At 41.0% G+C, this 21,497-nt stretch overlaps 6 protein-coding genes across 10 annotated transcripts; 2 read left to right on the plus strand and 4 right to left on the minus strand.

The window, feature by feature from the left end:
- Nucleotides 1-336: 336 nt before the first annotated feature.
- Nucleotides 337-561, minus strand: RB195_009503 (uncharacterized protein; the record flags this gene model as incomplete). The annotated part of the gene is made up of 1 exon (XM_064190077.1): nucleotides 337-561. One exon carries the CDS (start codon nucleotides 559-561, stop codon nucleotides 337-339), a length of 225 nt encoding a protein of 74 aa, XP_064047660.1.
- A 144-nt stretch (nucleotides 562-705) lies between these two features.
- Nucleotides 706-2,400, minus strand: RB195_009504 (uncharacterized protein; the record flags this gene model as incomplete). 3 transcript variants are annotated; one of them, XM_064190080.1, is made up of 4 exons in its annotated part: nucleotides 706-951; nucleotides 1,339-1,455; nucleotides 1,504-2,026; nucleotides 2,087-2,400. In XM_064190080.1, the coding sequence occupies 4 exons, from the start codon at nucleotides 2,398-2,400 to the stop codon at nucleotides 706-708; spliced, it is 1,200 nt and encodes a 399-aa protein (XP_064047661.1). The 3 variants fall into 3 exon arrangements, with proteins under 3 accessions (XP_064047661.1, XP_064047662.1, XP_064047663.1); XM_064190078.1 differs by lacking the exons at nucleotides 1,339-1,455; nucleotides 1,504-2,026; nucleotides 2,087-2,400 and adding an exon at nucleotides 1,015-1,062; XM_064190079.1 differs by lacking the exons at nucleotides 706-951; nucleotides 1,339-1,455 and having other exon boundaries at nucleotides 1,480-2,013; nucleotides 2,239-2,400.
- Nucleotides 2,401-2,467: 67 nt separating this feature from the next.
- On the plus strand, nucleotides 2,468-3,851 carry RB195_009505 (uncharacterized protein; the record flags this gene model as incomplete). Its single annotated transcript, XM_013445836.2, has 4 exons — nucleotides 2,468-2,553; nucleotides 3,130-3,220; nucleotides 3,291-3,354; nucleotides 3,742-3,851. 4 exons carry the CDS (start codon nucleotides 2,468-2,470, stop codon nucleotides 3,849-3,851), a joined length of 351 nt encoding a protein of 116 aa, XP_013301290.2.
- Nucleotides 3,852-5,202: 1,351 nt separating this feature from the next.
- On the minus strand, nucleotides 5,203-13,212 carry RB195_009506 (uncharacterized protein; the record flags this gene model as incomplete). Of its 2 annotated transcripts, XM_064190082.1 has the most annotated exons (19): nucleotides 5,203-5,262; nucleotides 5,384-5,458; nucleotides 5,529-5,605; nucleotides 6,320-6,435; nucleotides 6,651-6,723; nucleotides 6,787-6,914; nucleotides 7,135-7,197; nucleotides 7,868-7,927; nucleotides 8,026-8,082; nucleotides 8,149-8,211; nucleotides 8,389-8,457; nucleotides 8,626-8,694; nucleotides 8,749-8,845; nucleotides 9,057-9,180; nucleotides 10,652-10,709; nucleotides 10,780-10,877; nucleotides 12,448-12,567; nucleotides 12,624-12,770; nucleotides 13,174-13,212. In XM_064190082.1, 19 exons carry the CDS (start codon nucleotides 13,210-13,212, stop codon nucleotides 5,203-5,205), a joined length of 1,593 nt encoding a protein of 530 aa, XP_064047664.1. The 2 variants fall into 2 exon arrangements, with proteins under 2 accessions (XP_064047664.1, XP_064047665.1); XM_064190081.1 differs by lacking the exons at nucleotides 5,203-5,262; nucleotides 13,174-13,212 and having other exon boundaries at nucleotides 5,351-5,458; nucleotides 12,624-12,761.
- A 1,208-nt stretch (nucleotides 13,213-14,420) lies between these two features.
- On the minus strand, nucleotides 14,421-15,993 carry RB195_009507 (uncharacterized protein; the record flags this gene model as incomplete). Its single annotated transcript, XM_013445833.2, has 3 exons — nucleotides 14,421-14,498; nucleotides 14,554-14,697; nucleotides 15,904-15,993. 3 exons carry the CDS (start codon nucleotides 15,991-15,993, stop codon nucleotides 14,421-14,423), a joined length of 312 nt encoding a protein of 103 aa, XP_013301287.2.
- Nucleotides 15,994-16,800: 807 nt separating this feature from the next.
- On the plus strand, nucleotides 16,801-20,475 carry RB195_009508 (uncharacterized protein; the record flags this gene model as incomplete). Of its 2 annotated transcripts, none has more annotated exons than XM_013445832.2 (6): nucleotides 16,801-16,843; nucleotides 16,937-17,088; nucleotides 19,584-19,700; nucleotides 19,766-19,848; nucleotides 20,139-20,262; nucleotides 20,326-20,475. In XM_013445832.2, the coding sequence occupies 6 exons, from the start codon at nucleotides 16,801-16,803 to the stop codon at nucleotides 20,473-20,475; spliced, it is 669 nt and encodes a 222-aa protein (XP_013301286.2). The 2 variants fall into 2 exon arrangements, with proteins under 2 accessions (XP_013301286.2, XP_064047666.1); XM_064190083.1 differs by having other exon boundaries at nucleotides 16,937-17,034.
- Between the last annotated feature and the right edge of the window lie 1,022 nt (nucleotides 20,476-21,497).

Below are 21,497 nucleotides of genomic sequence, written 5' to 3' on the forward strand. Positions count from 1 at the left end.
GCTAGAGTCGCCCGGTGGTTCCTCCTTTCGCGTAAGACACGAAGAGTATCATAATTTTCTTTGAAAGACTCCGTGAAGAAATCTGACCATCGGGTCGGCGGTTTTCCTGCAGTGCGCTTAATATCGCGGGAGCCTAGTCGCTCACGGTTCTGGTCCAACGGTTGCCATCAAAGCGCATCACATGTCCGGCCCACCTTATTTTACTTTCTTTGGCAAACGCGGCGGCTTCTCTAATCTTTGATCGCTGACGTATGAGAGAACTTCGAATCCCGTCCCTCACTTGCGTGAAGCGGAATTCTCCTAGCATCACTGTCTCAATTGCGCGTTCAATGACGTTCACCACGTTTTCTTCTTGCTTGCCCAGGTTTCCAAAGCATAGGTCAAAGCAGCAAGTACGGTGGTGTTGAAGAGATGATCACGGAACCGGGTGTTCCTGGTCTTCTTCACTACATCCTTGATGCTCTTATAGCTCCTCAAGCCGCTCGTCTCCTCCTGCCCAGCTCGGGGGTCAGGTCGTTGATCATGTTCAACTCCCGACCCAGATAAAAGTAGCTGGTGCATTCAGATATGTTTGTTCCGTTGAGCGTGAATGGAGCATCCGAGACCCATCCGTTGCGCATGAACATCAGATCATATCTTCTGCAGATTCAGCTGAAGACCGATGCATCCACATGTTTCGTCGAATTCGGTCAGCATTCTTTCCGCTTAGCTGATGCCAGTTGTTGTCAGTACGATGTCATCAGCAAAGCGCAAATGGTGTAGCTGCCGACCATCAGCTTTCACTCCCATGTCGTCCCATTCCAACTTTCGCATTGCGTTCTCGAGGGTGGCTGTGAATATTTTGGGTGAGATTGTATCACCCTGTTTTAACTCCCTCTTCACGTCAATGATGATATTCTTGTAGAATGGCGAAATTCCGGTCGCGAAGTTATTGTACAACTCTCGAAGTACCTTTATGTAGTGAGTAGGAACACCTTGATTGTCTAAGGCTTCCACGACCGCTTACGTCTCAACTGAGTCAAAGGCCTTCTTGAAGTCGATGAAGGTGAGACAGAGCGGCATCTTGTACTCTCGTGATACCTCGATGAGTTTCGAAACAGTGTGAATGTGGTCAATCGTGCTGAATCTTTTTCGAAACCCTGCTTGCTCGCATGGCTGTCCTTCATCCAAGACTTTTTCAATCCTGTTAAGGATCACTCTTGTAAAGAGAAATGAGGTAAGCAGGTTGGGCGATAGTTGCTGATTTCATTTGGATCTCCCTTTTTATACAACAACACGGCCTTGCTGGTCTTCCACTGTTTAGGAACTTTGCATTCCGACAGCTGTAAAGAGCATCACCAAGGTGTTGATGAGTACTGGCGGAAGGTTCTTCATGAATTCTCGTCTTATTCTGTCGGGACCGGGTGTCATACGAGTTTCTACCGACATGATATGGTATTTCGGACGGAAGAACCTCTGAAATGACATGTCCGTCTTTTCTCAGATGGTGAGAAACAAATGGACATGGCTGTCGAAGAGATCAGAGTAGGAGTCGTAGATGATTTTCTCCATCCCCCTTCTCGATATAATGGTTCCCTTCAGGTTTCGGGGAGCAGTCATCCTCGCCTTGCGACTGGCGAAATCTCGACGGGCATAGCGGATGCTTTTCCCCGCCTCTCCAGCTTCAGCCAGCACTTCTGCTCTTCTCTCTTTAAGGTCTTCCTTTATCGCCTCTCTGCAAAGCCTTGCGAACTCGGACGTGAGTTCTTGGTTCCCTGCGGCTGCTCCACGTTGGCGTATCAGCTCAAGAGTTGCAAGAGACAAACGCCCCATGGTGGTTTTAAAGCTTTCAGCCTTCATTGCGGAATCTTCCCAAAAGCCGACCAGCGTAGTGGAGAGATCACAGTTAATGATAAATTCGGGACTTCGCTCTCTGAACTTGGCGGCTTTCTCCTCTCTCCTTGTGAAAGAAAATCTTCCTCGGAATAGGCGATGGTCCGATCCCGTATAGAACTTTGGCACAACAGCGACGTCCTTCAGGCAGAACCTTTTATTGACGATGATGTGGTCTATTTCATTACGGTACCCTCCACCGGGTGACTCCTACGCCAAGCGTAGAGAGGAGGGCTTCTGGAATTGCGAGTTCCCATGGATGGTCTTAGTCGTCATGATGAACTCGGAGAGCCTCTCCCCCTGTTCATTCCATTGTAGGCCGCTGGTCCCGATGTGAAGTTCCTCAATCGTTCTTGTTGGGACAACCTTAGCGTTGAAATCGCCAACTATGACCTTGTAGAAGGCATGATCTTCTTGGTAGAACTTCTCCAGGTCAATGTAGAAGGCTTCGACTTCTTCTTCTTCGTAGCTTGATGTTGGAGCGTAAGCGACGAAGATAGTCAAAGCTTGTGTTTGACCACATCTCATCCGCAGACGTCAGACTCGGGTCGTAAGTTGTTCGAAAGAGTCGATGTTCTTTGCCATACTCGTGTTGATGAGGACGCCAACTCCACCAACACCTCTACTGTCGCATGTTCCCGAGAACAGTTCTTCTCCAGTTTCATACACGGCGTTGAGAGGGTGACGTCCTCTCACCCCGGTCAGTCCGATGACGTCGTATTTAATTCTTAGCTCGCATCATCAGATCTTCGATGGCCGCTTCTGATGCAAGCGTGCGTGCGTTACAAGTACAGATCGTCATCCTAGTCTTTTTCCGTTTCGGTAACCTATATGACTCCTGCAACCCCGTCCTTCCTGGCGGTAACTTCTAACATAAACTGTCACAGCAGCCATAGTATACTTAATACGTATAAAAACCAAAAATAAAGAGAAATATGGGAACTAAAACACAATTCCATTAGCAGATGCCCAACTTTCTTTTCTTTTTTGCTGTGATAAGTCAAGAAAGCTTCAAACGAATCTGACGAATTCCTCTTACAAGGATGAATTAGCTGCCTTCAGTCATCGTTATAACTGCCGGTCATGTCATACAATATAATCGTAGGCACTCCAGAGCGATCGCCATCCCTTACAACACTGTTTCGCCCATCTATCAACTTCTTAGCACTATTGTAACGCATTTCCGGAGTAATGTCAGTAACTTTTCGTTCTGTTGATCTTATAGATTTACTCATGTACTTAATGGCATATGTTTAGGCGGCTACGTATAATTGTTTACAACAAAACAAGGAAATATTGCGGCCATGAGTACTTCATCCAAGCACCAAACAACGCCTCAATATACCGGGTAGATTCCCTCTACGATATTACTAACGATTCATAATTTATATATGTCACATTTGCCGCTTTATGCGCAGGTCAAACGACTTATAGAAGAAGCGACTACGGTACCTCATCAAGTTCAGTGGATCGTATTTGGAGGTATGGAGTGGTCATGTGATTATGTAACAAAGATTTTGATCTGATTACCCATTCTATACTGCTTACTTTACCCCATCGTGTACGAAGATTTCAAGGAAGATGTACAGTTAGCCTTCGACTCCTAGTGACTCTGATATCTTGAAGTCAAGCTCGTTGAACCGTAGAAGTCGCCTAATCAAACAATAATGTGAGGAGTCCAATTTGAGAACAAGCGTAATGAAAAAGTCGTCAAATTAATAAGTCTGCTCACTCCATTGTTCACAAATCCACATTAAGATCTAGATGAATATGAATTAGGTCTAATTTTCTCCCCCACCTAATTTACCCTATAGCCTAATTATTATGCCAACAGAAATCTCGAATATCCACAAATTTACTGTATTTTAGTGCGACCCTTGAAAGATACTGATCGGCTTTCGGATTACGCAATACTCGATGGCTACACACTCTATTCGGTGCCAACGTACGTCGAGGTCCCATCTATTCCCAATTTGTGAGGAATCTTAATAATACCGTTTGCAAACAACCACCTTCTCTGAACTATTTTGATTAGTGATAAATGTTTTGCTGTTGCGTTGTTCATTTGTTAAATAATTTTTACAAAAATTCTAACACGATAATTGTAATGCTTATGAGGCGTTAAAGTGCAAAAAAAGTAACAACTTGATATTCCAGCAAACGTTTGTCTTACGCGGCTGAGGACTGTGTGGATCTGTGTGTGTTCTTACATACCTTCGCATAGGTTTTGCTCTGACTTCCCACAGAGCACAATACCTCTTAAGAGTGTGATTTTTGGCAACAAATCTTATTGTGGCGTTTTTAACATAACCTTGCCCAATTTATTAGTTTACGTGAAAACAGAAAATGAACAAATTTACTTCAGACTTACCAGAACTGCAATTCAGTAATCGCTTCGAAAAGGCGTAAACCCCGTGCGGTTGCGTAAGTGGCTGCGCTCAAAGTGACGCCATGGAGATGGAGTTTGAAATTAATTGGGACCATTGCGAGCTACAGCGAGGACTACTCTCGTTCGGGTAGAGATCATAGCACGCATATCACTAGAGGCATTTCGGATTATCCTCGCTGTAGTTCGCAATGGTCCCATCTCGATCCCAGTCGCTACGCCCCACTGCGCAGCAACAGCATCGTGCTTCATGTCGTTTTGACTCGACTTCCACTAGTTCCGCAACTTTTTTTGGTATGACCTAATGGAAGTAAATAAAAAAATAATAGTTCGGTAAATAACCTCACCAAAGAACTGTTGACAAACATAACATTAATGACAAGATTTTGACTTCAGACCCAAAAACGACGAAATTTGTTGTGCGGAAAAATTTTCGATGATTAGAAAGTTTCAGAATAATACTTGTAAAATCGTTGTTTGCATCTTTCTTTCAAATATGTTGTGAAATAGAAGCCACTAGAATTCCTGTCATTAAAAGATTAACGGCGAGAGGAGTAGACATCCTGATGTAATAAGGATTTCCCGTATTAAAATTCGTACCATCGTCTGTAGAGGCATCAACGTCCTCTCTGTCCAGATTTGTTTACAAGAGAAAATTAATTTTCTACTTTACTCTTCATTGTGGCAAGTTCTAATTCATGTAATAAAATAACAAGCTAGATATGTATATGTAGCGACAGCACTCGAGATCGTAACCCTTTTTGAGCGATAATATTAAAAATCCTCTTTAGATGATATATCGCAAAGAGCAGAAGTAATGCCATGAAAACGCTTCTGTATAACTAGACCACCCGCGACACACCAAGTTAAAGAGCTTGTTTGTTTGTTAGAGGAGTTAAAGATAACCGTATAAAACCAAATTAAAAAACAAAATGGTGAAGAATTCACAATCGGAACTGCGAACTGAGCATTGTCGCACATTGGAAAATACACGCACTGAACAACTATAGAAGCAAAGTTCGGGCATTTCTCATTCCCAAAAACTGATTGTAAAACAAGAAGAAAGTGAGACTTCGCAGCAACAGGAAATTGTTATTTCGAGGCATCTTCAATATCTTCACGTACTTTTGTAGCCTCCTTCACCGATGGGAACCGTATTACATACGTGCTGATCTCCGTCTCGCTTGCTGGACACGTTAGCTGCAATTAAAAAATTCCATTACCACAAGTAATAGAAGACACAGTTTACTGTTTTCGCTTTCGCACAAACCCTGAGCTTTTCGCCCTTTTCATCTGCTTTCGCCACTTTCATTGTCTTGTTCATAAGGGCGTTTACCCATACAGTACCTGAAAAAGCATTAATTAAAAAGAGCTCATCTCATCCAGCCTCAATCAATTGTTCAGTACAGACGGGAGAAAGTTACATAATTTGATGCAAAATTCGGTCTTTGATACTTAACACAATGGACAAAACTTTGTGAGTTTTCCTTCCAGAAAAAATATGAAAACAAACACAACGATACGATTCCAGGGGAAAAAAACTGGCGAAGTTGTTTTTTTGTCGTCAATGGAGTTACGTACTGTTATATATTCTTTACGTGTGCTTTGTATATTTTTTTTCGGAGAAAAGGAATGATTAAAATGTTGAAATTTGTGACGATTTACACGAAGTTGTATGCTAAATTCACACTACGGAAAAACCTAAACGCTAGACATCAGTGGAGCAAAAGGTCGAAGGAGGAAAACTCCTGAAACGCGAATTACGGAGTTCCCAGCCTAAAACAAGATGAAAAAGGTGCACATGGAAACTCCTGTGAAGACTGTATTCCCACTCTTGACACCGCGAGGAAAAAGCGTGGTTTGACTGCTAGGGATAATAGTTTAGAGATGCTACATCCATGAGAGAAAGCGAAGGAAACCCTATTGCATACTTTCTTATCTGATTTCTTATTCTTACTTTCTTATGAACCCAACCGAGTTTGAACCATGTAAGCAGATGAAGCTCGCCAAAATGGTTTCACGTATACAGATAACACGTTATACGTCTGATAAACTACATACCTATAGCTGTGGCAGCTCGTACCAAAACGCTCTTCTTTCCATCAGTCTCCTTCAAATGTAGCATTCCTACGCCCATTTTGGTGTACTGCTTATCGATAAGTTTGAAGACCGAACATCTTGAAACGCAGAAAATTTCAAAGGACAAGAAAATTGTTCTTTACAAATCATAAGACGCTAGCTAAAAGAAAACAGAATCTTTTAGTTTCTAGTAATTCTTAGTGATGTTCAATATCTGTAGTATTTGCAACAATAATCACAGGAAATGTTTTCAAATCGAGAAAAAGAAAAAGAGAAATATAAAAATGACACTGAATGGAAAAAGGGGACTTACTTCGAAGAGAACGTTGCTCCCGGTTCTTCTGTTTCAACCACTTCCACTTTTGGCGGCACATATTCCCCTTCCTCTGCAAGAAGAAACACTACAAAAATCATACGAATACAAAACACTGATACTAGTTCGCACCGACCTTCTCCTTTCTCCTCTGCACCTTCGGTGCTCGACTTTGGCAACGCGCCAAATGAGAACTTTAGCCCACCAGATGATGACGAATCCGTAGTTGTTGTAGCACCGAAAGATGGGAAAGTGAGAGCAGGCCTACAAAACTTAATACTTGTCCGAGACAACGGAAATGAACGTATAAGTAAAATCTTTTAGCTCGGTTGTTCTTGGGCTTTTTTGTGAGTGTAACCATTGAATTCTCACTATTAAAAAGTGTCAATAATGAACTAATCGCAGAATAAGAAATCTCTGTCAACGAAATGATCTAAATTGTAATCTGCTGGATCTAGTGATAGAACATATCTGTATCACTCACTTATTTTCTCCTTCCTTTTCCTTATCTTTCGTGATGCCAAATGTAGGGAAAACTAATGTAGGTCTGAAAACAAAAACCTTCGTGATTTTTGAATGGCGTTTTTAAGCTTTACGTGCCCTTTACAGTTTTTGGTATTTCTATTGCAGTGACTTCTGGAAGGAAGGTTCTTCCAAAAATCATAAATTTCCAAACGAAGCCGGACCAAACTTTTAAGTGAGGATTGACCTATGGAATTTATTTGTGTATAATAGTGAACTACATCTGATGATACATGAGTAGTGAAAGTGATGTAATACAAACTAAAGAAGTACCCTCAGGAAGTAATACAGTAGCCTCAGAAGGACCCTGATCTAGTGAAAAAAAGACCGCTGTGCAATACTGTCATGTAATTCTCTAACCACACAGAAGCAAAAAGCGTGCAGAGTCAATGGGCTATATCTCTAAAAATTCTAGTGTGGGCCCAGTTTTTGTACCAATTTTTGGACCCTTATGGCGTAATTGCTTACGTTTAACAGCCTCGAGTCTCATTCGAATTACTATAATCTGCATATAGAATATACAAGAGAAGTTTAGAAAATGCAAACCAGACACGTAACCTGAATACGTGGTCATCTGGAATTAAAAAAATAAGGATCCAGAGTCTGTCAATGATAATGAATGTGAATCTCTGTTCTTGTTTCTTGCACTCTTTCCCGTTCTAACTTTTCAAAAGGCTAAATAATTCAATTCATACTTTTTCTCTCCATTGCTATCATCCTTCTTTGCGCCAAATGTCGGGAACGTCACGGACGATCTGAAGAAAAAAAAATTCGACTTTATATCGAGCAGAATCATTTCGAATTCTTCTCAGCGCTTCTCGCGATTGTTGTGAACGAACATAATAAGACCTACTTTTTTCCCGAACCTTCTCCATCACTAGCCCCAAATTTTGGGAACGTCAGCACTGGCCTGAAATGGTACAACCAATTCGCCTAAGGAGTTTGACACTGCGTATAACCTCAAAAGCAAAATTACTTCTTTTCTGAACTCTCCTCGTCCTTATTTTTGTCGCCGAACGACTCTGACGATGTTGTTACCCTGAACCAGGAATAACTAGATAATAACATGTTTTCATCTTCAACCTAGTAAAAAAAAATATGAGTAATTTAAAATATTACCTAACAATCAAAATAAGGGTGAGATACAAATATGCATAGATTGATTAAGAAACAGTAGCAATACTTTATAAGTGTTTCATGAGGAAAAAAAACACACTTGTCGTCGTCCTTTTTGGCTCCGAAGGATAGCGGTTTCCCATTGCCAAATGATGTTGGTGGAACAGTTCTGCAAACGCGATGATACAATATGAAGCGCTCTTCTCTACAAAGTTTTGAGAAATTAAACTAAGATTACCACATTCTTATCTCTCTTATTACATTTTGAAATAAACGGTAAAATTTGAAAAAGAGGGAAGTTCTGACTCTAACACTCAACGACGAGAGATCAACTCACAAAAAGTTCTTATCCTGATCTTTTTTGTCCAATTTAGCAGCACCAAAGCTAAATGCAGGTTTAGACGATCTAAATGGGAAGTATTAATTAGTTGTTCTTAAGCAAACACTGTCAAGAACCTACTCGTTAGTATCCACGTCCTTTTTTTGACTGGACCAGAAACCTGGAGTTGGTTTTGGTAGGGTCGTCGTGGGAATTGTAGCAGCAACAGAAGAGACGCCTAGTAAATATTAGTTTTGTATCACATGTCTTATTTCGGATTTCACGAAAACCAACAAATTTAAAAAAAAAGCTGCATGTGAACTAATTCTGATAACTTGATCTTGGGTGGAAGGTATTGATAGAATAGAAGTATGAAGAGGAATTTTGCATCCCCAAAAAATTCTTCAGAACAATTAAAAGGAATCAAACATGTATCTGAGAAAACCAACCTGACGAATCAGTGCCACGAAAAACAACAGTTTCTGATCCACCGGCAGGTCCGCCACCGCGAATCGCTCTTTTTCGTCCGCCTCCACCACCACCATTTAACGATGTGCCTGTGGACTCACCCACCTTCAAAAGAAAAAAAAACCCAAACACTTTTTTGAGATTTGAATGCAGAGTATAATAAAACTGCTGATTATGGGGTGTCTGCAGTCAAATATAGTGTGCAGGCGGTAGACTACAAGTAGGACCGCGGTTCAGCCCAATTCGCACCAATCGTCCGGAAAACCATCGTGAGAAACGGTGTTAGTCCAGCGAGGTGCGTGAGAGCGCGCCTTCCTTGTGCACGCGCCGATTTTCTCAGGAGCGTATTCAGTGGTTTCACTCGAATGATCTGCTAAGGACACCTAATTAATTCTTGTCCGCTTACTCAAGGAGAATTGAGCAGGGCCGCGCTCGTACTCATAATCCATATCTCCAACTCTAAAACGTTGCCAACTGCGTAAGTCTACCTCAGATTTCATACCAGCTACATACTTCCAGCGCATCAAGTGAAAAAATGTTGATAGAACGTAGTCAAGTGCAGGAAGTAATTGAACGTTATTGGACGGGCTGTATTGCACTCGGCAGAAGCGACATTAAAATCCCGCAAAACCTTTTAAAACGTTAAAGTATTACATCATCTCTTACATTTGCAAGCATATTGTCCACAGTGATTGCATTCGAACTCAAAACTTCATAATAACGTCCAATCAGTCTTTCTTATTCCTCACTGAAAATATATACCGCTTTTGCTCAATATGCGTATGTCTCATGAAGATCTTAAAACTTTTGCATACTGAGCAAAAGTAATAGAATTACAGTTGCCGCCTAAACCCTTCAATCGGGCTGATCAGACGTTTACTTGATGAAGATGAACAATGGTGCTCTGCTTGAGTGCACAATTCACGCCAGACAAGTTTAATTCAAGCATTTAGCAGCGATCATTTGTTATAACATTACCGAGCACTTTTTTATAACATTACCGAGCAGTGCACTTTTTTGCCCTACTTATACAAATCAGGTTTTTCAGATCGACTAGCTAGCTATCTATGAGAAACAATTACTTGTTACTTTAGAGAATATCTGCAACGTATCCTTACCTTTTCATTTTTGTTGTATTTGTTTAAGCTAGTACTTTTCATCTCTTCTTTAGTAACAAAAAAAAACTTCGTCCAAAATTTCTCCTCCGTTAAATGCAGCATATCACAAAACTAACATAGTCAGCAGGAAAGCATGTGGGCGTTTGTTCCTGTGAGGTACGTGATAATGTGTTAATACTCAACTTTTGTGAACGCGCAGCGTCCATGAGCGAGCGGTGGATGATCAATGAGGTTCTTCAGCAACCTATTCAAGTAAAACCAGTTGAGGGAACCGGAGCATTTACAAGGACGACACGTTCTAACGTACCACGTAGGAACTAAAGCGGTTCCCACGCTCATGTTAGTAGTGTACATCCCGAACTCTATACGTGCTCACAGTGACATGACGTCTTCAATTTCGTAATACTCTGCTTTTAAATGACACTCCTAGTAGTAGTAGTACTTAAGTCAAACCTTACCTTTGGAGATGGTGCTGTCAACGTAACGTCTAGGTTCGGTTTTATTACAGAAACATCCCTAAATTTGAAATACAGAAGTTATCGACGCCACACGTTAGTGCAATTTCGGATAATTCGAGGCAACCTACCCTCCCAAGCTAAACCTTGGTGGTGCACCTGATGGTGTGGATACTTTGACGGAGTCGTTAAGCTTATTGTCCTTTGGTCCATCCAGCCGACGTTTGGCCTGCAAGACAGCACATGCCAATATCAAAAAATGGCAATAAAAAGGAAGCAATGCTGCTACAGTTTTCAGAAGATGGGGATGCTTAGAACTGCTTCAACAATTTGAACGCAGTCAAAAAACAAAACACATATCCAAAGAGACAAACGTTCGGTCAGTTTGAGAAATGGGCGTTGCGCGAAAAAAAAAAAACATAGCGATTGTTTATGTGGTCATGTATTTCTTTCCATCTAACCCATTCACTCACAATTCTTACAACGAAACATTTACGATTATGAATAAGCCCCCTCCGAACTCGTCCACTCCCAATTTTTAACTTTTTGTTTCCATGCAAAATTCCAGTGAATGAAGATCAGTGCTAAGCATACATGTGATAATCACAGCCGGTGCTCCTAATCCCTTCACTTTTAAAAAGTTGGCGAAAGGATCCTCTTCACTTTTCGACGGTTGGCAGAGGGATCCTCATCACTTGCACCCCATGAGCTAGACCCTTCCACATGAGGAGGGTACGGTTCCTCCCTATCCCACCTATGGTGCTAAATTCAACATCAAAAGAAAGTTCATTTTGTTCGCTCTCCGCTCGAAAAGAACCTCACATTCAATAAAAATGAAAACTTTAGATTTCTTCTCTAGAGCTTAGTATTTGAAGAAAACCAAAAAAAGAAAATCAACCAAAAAAGAAGTGTTGCTCCATTATTCTAATGAATCTTCCTTTTTCTGAATTCTGAAGGATCTCTCATTTAAAAGCTAACTAACGTTAGTTGTTGCTTATTCAGTCCTTCGTGAAGATGACTTTTTAGTTCTGCATATTAATCTGACAGCGTATTAATTACTCATAACTACTTATTTTACTATAGAGGAAAAAGTGGCACGCAGTTCTTCGTCATGAGAGGCTCTATTTATTTATTTATTTTTCAAAGTAAGAAGAATTACAATTGAAATATTTGTATCATAAGAAGACCAAAAAATACTGAAACACTAGAAATGATCCTTGGTGATTGAATTCTTCTCCTCACAAATATGGAATGTGTATCTTTGTTATGATATCTCCCATCTTTCGAATACTACATGAAAAACCCGAGAGGATATTCGCCTTCAGAAGACCATGTAATGAAAAACTTAAAAAATCTGGATGTATGGTCGAACCAAAATAACATGAGCACGGTGCAGTCGCGAAAGCGGATCGCCCAAGGCGGGGTGGTGGAGATAGCGGTTCGGACCGAGGTGGGACCATCCGAGCTCCGGCAATGCACAGTGATAGCAAGAGTCCTCACTCGATCCTAGCCGCTACGCTCCACCGCATCGCTTCGAGTGCAACCGCTAACGCAACTGAACCGTGCTTCACGTACGGAGCACTAGTAGGAGATAAAAATTTACATTAAGCGAAGAGAATAAAATATTAAACTGAATAAGCGTGACGCACGCTCCTCCTCTGTTTTAAACTCCTGTTTTTCTGTTCTATTACGGTGGTGTTGCATTGTGCTCATCTCTTTGAACTCGTTCTCTAGTTTCTTTTCTTGCATAGCCTCTAAGTTCTATTCTTTCTTACGAGAATGAAACAAAATGATTAAACCTTGGCGATAGTTCGCGTTGATGTCGATGCAGCAGGGGTTTCCGGACCTGCTGACGGCTTTCCGGAATACATCTCGTCCAATTTTTTCATATGTTCCAAATACGACTTGACAGAATTGGACTACAACAAAAATTCTACATCAAAATTTAGATACAATGTACGATAAAAGCACATACGAAATCATAGTGAGCGCATTGTTTGTACCATTCTTGCAGTTGTCGAATGAATTCCCTATTTAACCGTGACACCTTGTCATTGAACTGCAGTGTTCGCATCTGTTGTTCTGACGTTTGCTTGATTTCGTCAGCTGCCATTCCGATTATCTACAATGAATACTATGGAACCATTGAAGAACGAATATTTTCAATTAATATACCTTACAACATATTAATGTTATGCTTTTACTAATACTCTGACAATATGAAACAACGCGGGAACGTGGTCACTAACATATCGGAGAAGCAAGCAATGTAAGCGTGAGCACTTAGGACGCTTGAGTATTGTTCCAGTTGACAGCTCAAAAATACCTCTCAAGATATGGTTAAACTTTATCTACAAAGTTAACGTGAGGTAGTGTTTAGGATAGGATGTATTCTGTACAATAACGCCATTTTGTGCGAATATAGCGGGGTAAAACGACTTGAAACGTGTGGTAGTTGCAGGGCGCTCGAAAGAGGAAAGTGGAGCCAGTGGTTACGATCGAGGAAGTACAACAGATAGCTCTACCCGCTCAGCAAAGATGAACGGAGCTATCAAGAGTCGCATTCTCGCTGCAACCGCTGGCTCCAGCACAGTTTTTCGAGCGTAGCCGCTTAGGTATTTCCATCAGGATCGAGGTCGTTTCAACCCGACTATGTAGTGTACTTGAAATTCCACAAAGACTTGCACATTTCAATCTGAAGTTAAAACGATGTATAAGAGTAATGTGAGGAGCATCTTAGAGAAACATTTTTAAAAACATTTCTCTGAATTTGTTATGTATCATCAAATGCCAACACCATGAAAAACATGCTACGGCGAATCGAGTCAAGTGGTCCATCAGTTTTAGTTCGTGGACCACCTGCATGTTGGACCTTCTTGTATCTTATCTAACTTATGGATAAATGTTCAGTTACATTCACTTGTTTCTTCTCACACTGCGCGTTTACGCAAAGGGGAATCTTCGACGAAAGCTTTTTTGTTCGAAAAAGGAGACAAAAAGTTCTAGCTTAAGCAAATACAACACGAATCTAACATGTCGCTGATATCTAAAGTCACTGGTAATTGTCTTCCATTTATAGCTACTGTCGATCTGAAAAATCGCGTCTATGTAATCAAACATCAAGACGGCAATGTTCAACTTTACAACAAATGATCGCTACCAAATGAGTCCAATTTGTCTGACGTGAAGCGTACACAACGAAGTAAAGCACTGCCGCTTTGGGAACATTCACCCAAACTGCGTCACCAATCCTCAGTCAAGCAAAATACCATTGTTCATCTTCATCAAGTAAACTCTAGTCTCATCTGCCCGGTTGAAAGGTTTAGGCGACAACTGTAAGTCTATCACCTTTGCTCATCATGCAAGTTTTAAAATCTTCATGAGACATACGCATATTGAGCAAAAGGTATATATTTGCAGTGAGGAATAAGAAAGACTGCATGAACGTTAGTATGAAGTTTTGAGTTCGAATGCAATCACTGTGGACTGGTAATGCTTGCAAATGTAAGAGATGATGCTTTAACGTTTTAAAAGGTTTTGCGGGATCTCAAAGTTGTTTCTGACAATCAAGCCCGTCCAACAACGTTGAATTACCTCTACACTAGACTTCATCCCAGCATAATTTTACTTGATACGCTGGAAATAAGTAAATGGTATGGAACCTGAGTTATCACCAACATCACATAGAAGAAGTAACTGGTACATTTATTTTCATTATCGCTAGGTGCAAAGCAGATCTAAACGGTTATCAGAAACACTACAAAGGGTAACTTCAGTTATTCTTGTGGCGGTTTCGATAGCTCTTCGGTTTCGTGATGGAATCCATTGCGAACAAGTCAGTGTAGAAGGCCTAAAGTAGACCGAGTCAATAATCTGGAAGAAATCTGTTGAAAGAAAAACCATACAAGACCAATGGACACGATGAACAATGTGCCAGAGATAGCGAGATACGTGTTGAACTTCGACTGCAACTCGGCGTGAACCTTAGCGTAGGGCTGGAACGGCACTGCCATATAGTCGAGGGTGACCGGAGGGCCGGGATTCATTACCTGAGAAAATACTTTATAGACCTTCGCATCTTCACTGCGGTTTGTACAATTTGCATCGAAAGAATAGGGAGTTTGTATTTATCTCAAAATTAAAAGTGATCTTATGACCCAAAACAATCATTTTTTAGGCGAAAATGAGAAAATAATTTGCTGAACACGTTTTTTTTTGAGCAAAAGTACCACTAATCGCTACTTCTATTGCGCCTCTCTGAACGCGACTGAATCATAACTGTACTGAGTTTCAGTTCGTTTTAACCAGACCGCATTGCTATTGTCATGATCTCAAACGCAACGCCTTCTTCTGTTTACAAAACATCCGCCGGATGAAGAGAGAAAATAACCCGAATACGGAGGGATTTATGATGTCAATTTAACGTCAATGGCAGAAAGGATTCGGTGCGTAGCTTGCAACTGTAATGACAAAAACGCGGAGCACATCCTATAAACCCAGAAATCAGATGAAGCACTCAAACTCAGCCACTCGATGAAACCTTTGTGCCTGTATATGAGTAATAGTACCACGGAAATTGTTACCACCACGATCTGAGCGTGATCTTCGATGGCATTTGATGCACTTGTGATAAATCAAGTGATCTTTTTTTCCAAATTGTTATTCAGTTCAGGAAAAGGATCATCTGATATATGGCGGGTGAAGATTTGGCTTCACAAATCTTTCATATTTTCAAAAACGAAAGAAAATATTCTTCAACGTACAAAATGATTTGCACATAGAGAACTTGAAGTTGTTGATTTGCCTCGCATAATAAAGCAATTTTAGTGCTGAACAGCAGTTACATAGAATTACATCAAGTCCCACGCAGAAACCACGTTGGAAATTACTTTCACGTCCTTTCTGCAGATCTGTGTTTTTGTAAAGGGACAAAACTAAGTTCACCTTGTCTATTCGAATTCAAAACGGAGGTTTTGCCGTAATATCGTGGAGGCAAAACTGTGTTTTTGTTCAGGGACAAAATCAAGTTCACAAACTAAGACAACCTATTTTATTTCCTAAATTACCGCAAAAATTGCAGCAGATTTTGAAGAGCAATATCAGGTAGTTTTGAAAAATATATAATAGAATAATCCCAGAATATACAGAAAGTCACCTTCGACATGACTGAATAAAACGTTAGACTTCTACGAAGAAAACCATAGTGAAGTCCATAGTGAACATTTGATAGAAATAGTATTCTCTATAAAACGTACTTCATGATGACCACCAGAGCCAAGACGCTTTGGTTGTATGGAGACAACACGTCGAAGAGCCAAGAAACGAGAGAATAAGGCACGGTTCATCTCTAGCTGAAATCAAAATTCACAAATTTGAGACAGACTGCGCTAAGAATAACAAAAAACAATCTTTTATAGCTTAGGCAAGATAAATAATAAACTTCGAATACATGACTAGAAAATGACATGGAAAACCAGCCGAAACCATGTGAGTATAACAGGGAAATGAAAGAAGAGTAAAGAACAGAGAGCATGTGGATGTTCAAGAAGGTACACTCGGAATGAACGAAGTACATGGTACATTGAGGCTCTAATGAAGACTAGGAGAGCAAATACAAACCTCGCCACCACGATCTAAAAAGGAATTTAAAACCACTCTTTTCACTACTATTGATTGTTGACAAGACTAACTTTGTGAGCGTGGATGGACGTAGTCGAAAAATAGGAAGCCGATTGCACCAAAAACCGTAAACGCTACGGACAGATTCACAGTAGTGATATATTATTCCTCTCAGTTTTTATTCAAGAAGTTCACAAATCGCAGCTCATTAGAGTTCTTTGTTGACAATTTCCAAGAAAATTCCTACGATAGGCCAGACAACGCGCTAACTGGCAGGCGAGCAGAAATTGCTAGCACTCACGTCTGCTCGATGTTTCTAGACTCATGCACCCATTTTTCTCATTCGTTTCAGTCATACTGTCTTCTCAAAGATGTTGTCATTCTTACCGTACTTACCACAGAAGCTTATGATTTGAGATTCGACCGTAGTGCGTGCAGCATTATTTTTGCCTCCACGGAGATACTGTATCTAAAGACATTCTTATTATCGTATCATTCGTAATACAGTATCCAAACATAATTTTATTCGTCAGATGAGAGACATTTCTCGATTTGCTGAGAATGAGTTGGATAGAGGTTTATTGTTTAGCGAAATATGCATTTGTATTGTTAATTAGTTGTCTGTGCGGATCGATACCGATCGATGCGTGTATTTGTGTCGTGTTTCAGCGCGGAAAATGATGCAAGATCCGAATATGCCGAATCATCACCCGGATATGATGGTCGAACATCGTCACATTGATGGAGAACTTGTCGACGACTCTAAGGTCAGCCATGAACCGCACCACCTCGTTGGCGAGGTGCACCATGCCGAACAGGAGGTTCGTGCGTTCCACAGCACAACAGCCAGCACATTTCTCTCTAGCTCTGTTATCGGCACAGAGAACTTGAGTCTTAAGGACGAAATCCCGTTGTCGTTGTTGTTTTTCAAAAGAAAAAAAATAGAAGCTAATGGAACGATTCTCATGGAACGATCCAATGATTAGTTTCGTATGCCGCATCTAATCATTGGATTGCACAGATGTAGGAGATTATCCGCAAGGTCCTCGTTCGTTGAGTGTGCTATTTTTGTTGTCGGTTGATAAGAATGAAGAGGACGAGTGCTGGGGTAAAATGTCGTTGGGGGGGGGGGGGGGGGGGGGGGGCACTCAGTGGCGCCTTTATTCCCGGAAGCTCTGATTTTTTTTCTCTTAGCAACTTAAGTTTACCTCTCGTAGATACCCTAAGACTAATGTTTAGGCCTTAGGGCCCCCGACTGATTTGATTATTTATTTCGAGAAATAATGGCGCCAGTGAGTGACCCCCCCAACGACACTTTACTCGAGTGCTGTACGTTTGTTTTCCTCATCTACAGGGCTGTAATTAGCTTGCTAGTTAGAAAAAAAAGCAGGAAAGAACTTTTACAAATATATAGCAACATGTTCTTATATAATATATAAGAACTTATATGTGAAGCGGTGAAAAGGTCGAGTTTTGCCGATAGTTACTTCAGAAGATTTCTATGAAAAGAATGACAAGTTGGTGCGCGCTTGTGCGGACGAGAAAGAATCAAAATTGTGTTGCTTTCTCACTGGTTTTTTTCATGTAGGTGGTCCCTTTTTCCCTGTCTGGATGTTAACTTTCTATTCTGTTCCTGCCTAATAATTAGTCTTCATTGAGAGTAACTAAAAAGATTAGACAGATTAGTTCAGATTGGTTCAAAGGGTCTAATTTTGTTTCATTTTTTTTTTGTTTTCATCATGTTTGTTTTCTTTTGCTTACATTAACGGTCCGAGATCAGGTGTTTTCGAACGATAGACTTATGAGTGGTTTTGTTAAACACCACTTCATGATTTTCTGGTGTTATTTGATTTCGTTGAACTCACCCGCCATATCGTCTAACTCTCAGTGTATTAATTATTAGTATATTAACATCGAAAAGGCAGAATTATCTACTGCTATGAATGTTCCCGAAAGATTTTTGAATGGGCTTTCGTTCTCGTGGACAAGCATAAAATAGTTATAATCTGCACGCAGGTGACGGCATAAAATAGTCATATAGCAGTCATTTGTTCTTATTTGCGAATGAACTACTCAAATTCTTAGTGTGACGTAATCAAACTTTTCCTGAAAGGCATCACCTCACGAATCTATGGTGGTACGGGTTTCAGCTGGGTAATGTCTATACGGGGTCGTAGATTGTGGGGAAGAGGATGATTCCATCCATTTCTTCCTAATTGCCTAGGAAACGGCCAGGAAGATGCGGCGCGTACCAAAGCTGGCGCGCTCCAATAGAACTCGTTGTGTAAAGTAGCTCTCCGGCATGCTCGAAACCGCATCTTCCGGGCCGTTTTTTACGACGATTAAGGAGAAATGAGCGGGATCCCACCCGTTTTTGCAATCTACGATCCCGTCAGAAATCCATATTACGTCAGATTCGTGGGGTGATGCCTTCAAGGACAGACGAAGACGAATAATGTGTGTTGTCGGATTTCTAACTCGAAAAACAGAAAATCTTCAAGAAATAATTACTTGTGTCTTGGATTGTAGTGGTGAAACGATTTTTAAATCCTAGAGCAAAAGCTGTTATTTTGGACTGATTCCACGGAAGAAATGTACCTAAGAATCCAAAACGAATGACTGTTACAGAGTACACGTATGCTTTGTTTTGTATTCTTACAAAAGAAACAAGTTTTTTCTGCATCTGGCACCAACATTGGGGAGGAGAGTGAGGGAAAAAGAGATCCTTCCTCTCAAACTCACCTCCGTTTAAACAAAAAATATGCAGATTCGCACCTTTATTACTAGCACTGTTTTTCCACTGTGCTCAGGCAAGGTCTGTTCTGTCTTATCTTTATATTTGTATCGATCCATGTTACTTAGAGATCTTTTGTTATTCATTTACTCTTGTGTGAATTTTTATTGGAGATAGATCCAATAAATAAGCGTATATGTGGATAAAAAAAGGAGAAGAATGACGTGTAGCAAAAACAGAGATTAGAAAATTCGCTTGTTACAATATAGTGACTTCTATGAAAACAATTCGCGCGGTATGAACATATAGTAGGGTCAAAACAACATGAAGGACGTACGCGATTGCGTACGCGGCTTCTCTCGAGGCGCTTCGGTGGAGCTTAGCGACTAGGAGCATGGTGAAATCCTCGCTGACACCACCCATCGCTTCAGTTTGCGACGGTCCCACCTGGGTTCCAACCGCTGCTTCCACCGCGCCGTTTCGAGCGCGTACACAAATGCCCCGCAACTACACTCGTGATTCATGTCGTTTTGACTCGACTATAGTCTGCTGATATTACACTTATAGGAACCAGATTTTCAGGTAGATAACTGGGTTCTCGATGAACGTATGAAAAGAATGATCATGGATCTCCAACGACACTGGCTCACAGACTATCAGCAGTCACGCGAAAAACTTCTAGTTGAAATGACTGAAAAGGTAGATATTCTTTCGTTTTCCTGACGTTTCGTTCATTCTTCCTTCGAAGTTATTGTTTTTTGCAGCTTCATCAAGAGTTCCTATCAGACCAACAAAAAATCCGTACCGAATTGCTCACTCAGTTTAAGGACGAGCTGGATACCACCAGGTCGATAATTTTTGGGAAACTGAAATATAATATGGTCATGAATCACGGTGCAGTTGCGCTTGGAGTGGAGCGCAGCGGTTAGGACTTAGGTGGTTAGGAAGTGACCCCTGTTACCACCGTCCATTGCCTCAGTTCGCGATGGTCTCACCGGGATTAAAACTGCTGTCTCCATCGTGCTACTTCAAGTGCAACCGCTTGCGCATCTCACCGTATTTCATGTAGTTGTGACCCGACTATAAGTCTTTGTTATCCCTCAGTTATTACCTACCTGTTGATGAAGCATGTTTCAGGGCGGAGTTGGAGGACAAGTATAGGGAATCATTAAAAATTGAGATTGCAAAATTGGCGGACAAGCACAAAAGGGAACTCACAGCGGCAAAAAAGAAGCAATGGTGTTGGCAGTGTGAAAGCGAGGTAATAATATTGTTTTCATCCTGACTTCTCCATTTGAAATTGATCTGTCCTATCTATTTAAAGGCGATTTACCACTGCTGTTGGAATACCGCGTACTGCAGCGTGGAATGCCAGCAAGGACACTGGGCGACGCACAAGAAATTCTGTCGCCGTAAGAAGGGCCAGCAACAGGGGCAAAGCTCACAGAATTCAGGGCAAAGTAATCAGCAGTAATTTACTTGTAAACTAAGGAGCAATGCACTTACTGAGAGTCAGGATTTTTTTTTAGGGATAAATCTCAGGTTTTTGAGAGTTTCATCCCTCCTTTCGCAGTCGGGTACTTATGGGGCTCACAGTGCGTCCATGTTTTTTTTTATATGCCTAGTTATCCACTTAGCTGTTCTGGCCATGCTGACGGACATAACAAATCACAATCATCCTTCCATGAATTAGACAAATGTGTGATATAGTCTAAATACTTGGATTGTCTCTTCCATTTCCATGTCGGAAGTACAGATTTATGATAAGCGAAACAGCCGAGTACACTGACACATTCACGCGACCGTTCTGTTACCATTTCTGAGTATTCACGGGACAGAGCAAACCGACTCCCATTGAGTCAGTTTGAAAATGATTCCAATTAGGGATTTATAGGATGTGTTAGGCCGCCAGGATACTTGGCACATTGGCTAGGTTATTTTAGGATATCCTGCCTTTCCTGTACCGTCCTGTTACCATTTCTGGGTATTCGCGTACTCTTCTATACTTTCTTTTTTGGAAACCTTTCATGTTGAAAGGAAATGTATGCAAAATGGAAGAGACATGACGTTGACGTCGATAAAACTTTAGACTATGATAGGAGATAAACTTTAGACTATGATAGGATTTACGTGGATGTGAGGGTGAGATCCTTTGTTCCAAAGAGTAAAGTAATCATTTCATGCAAGCTTTACATCCTATTCCTTCCCCTCGTTAAATGCATCGCTTCGTGTAGGATAAATTCTCCGCGAGGAACGTGTGCACGAGTGAATACACAAGTCACTAAAGCACAATCACTTCCATTAAAAGCCTAAATTTCGTATGTGGCAGTAATTAGAAGAATGTCTGGACAAGTGCTTTACACAACTTTACCTCAAACACTCTCGCTTGCCTTAGATGTCGAATGTCACATGGCTATATCCGCTCAAGTAAATTGCGCAGCACAGCATATTTTCCCATTGCTGTAGAGTTTTCCTTCAGTGGACAAGAACCTACTT

The sequence above is a fragment of the Necator americanus genome, chromosome III (assembly GCF_031761385.1).
Source record: "Necator americanus strain Aroian chromosome III, whole genome shotgun sequence".
Taxonomy (NCBI): domain Eukaryota; kingdom Metazoa; phylum Nematoda; class Chromadorea; order Rhabditida; family Ancylostomatidae; genus Necator; species Necator americanus.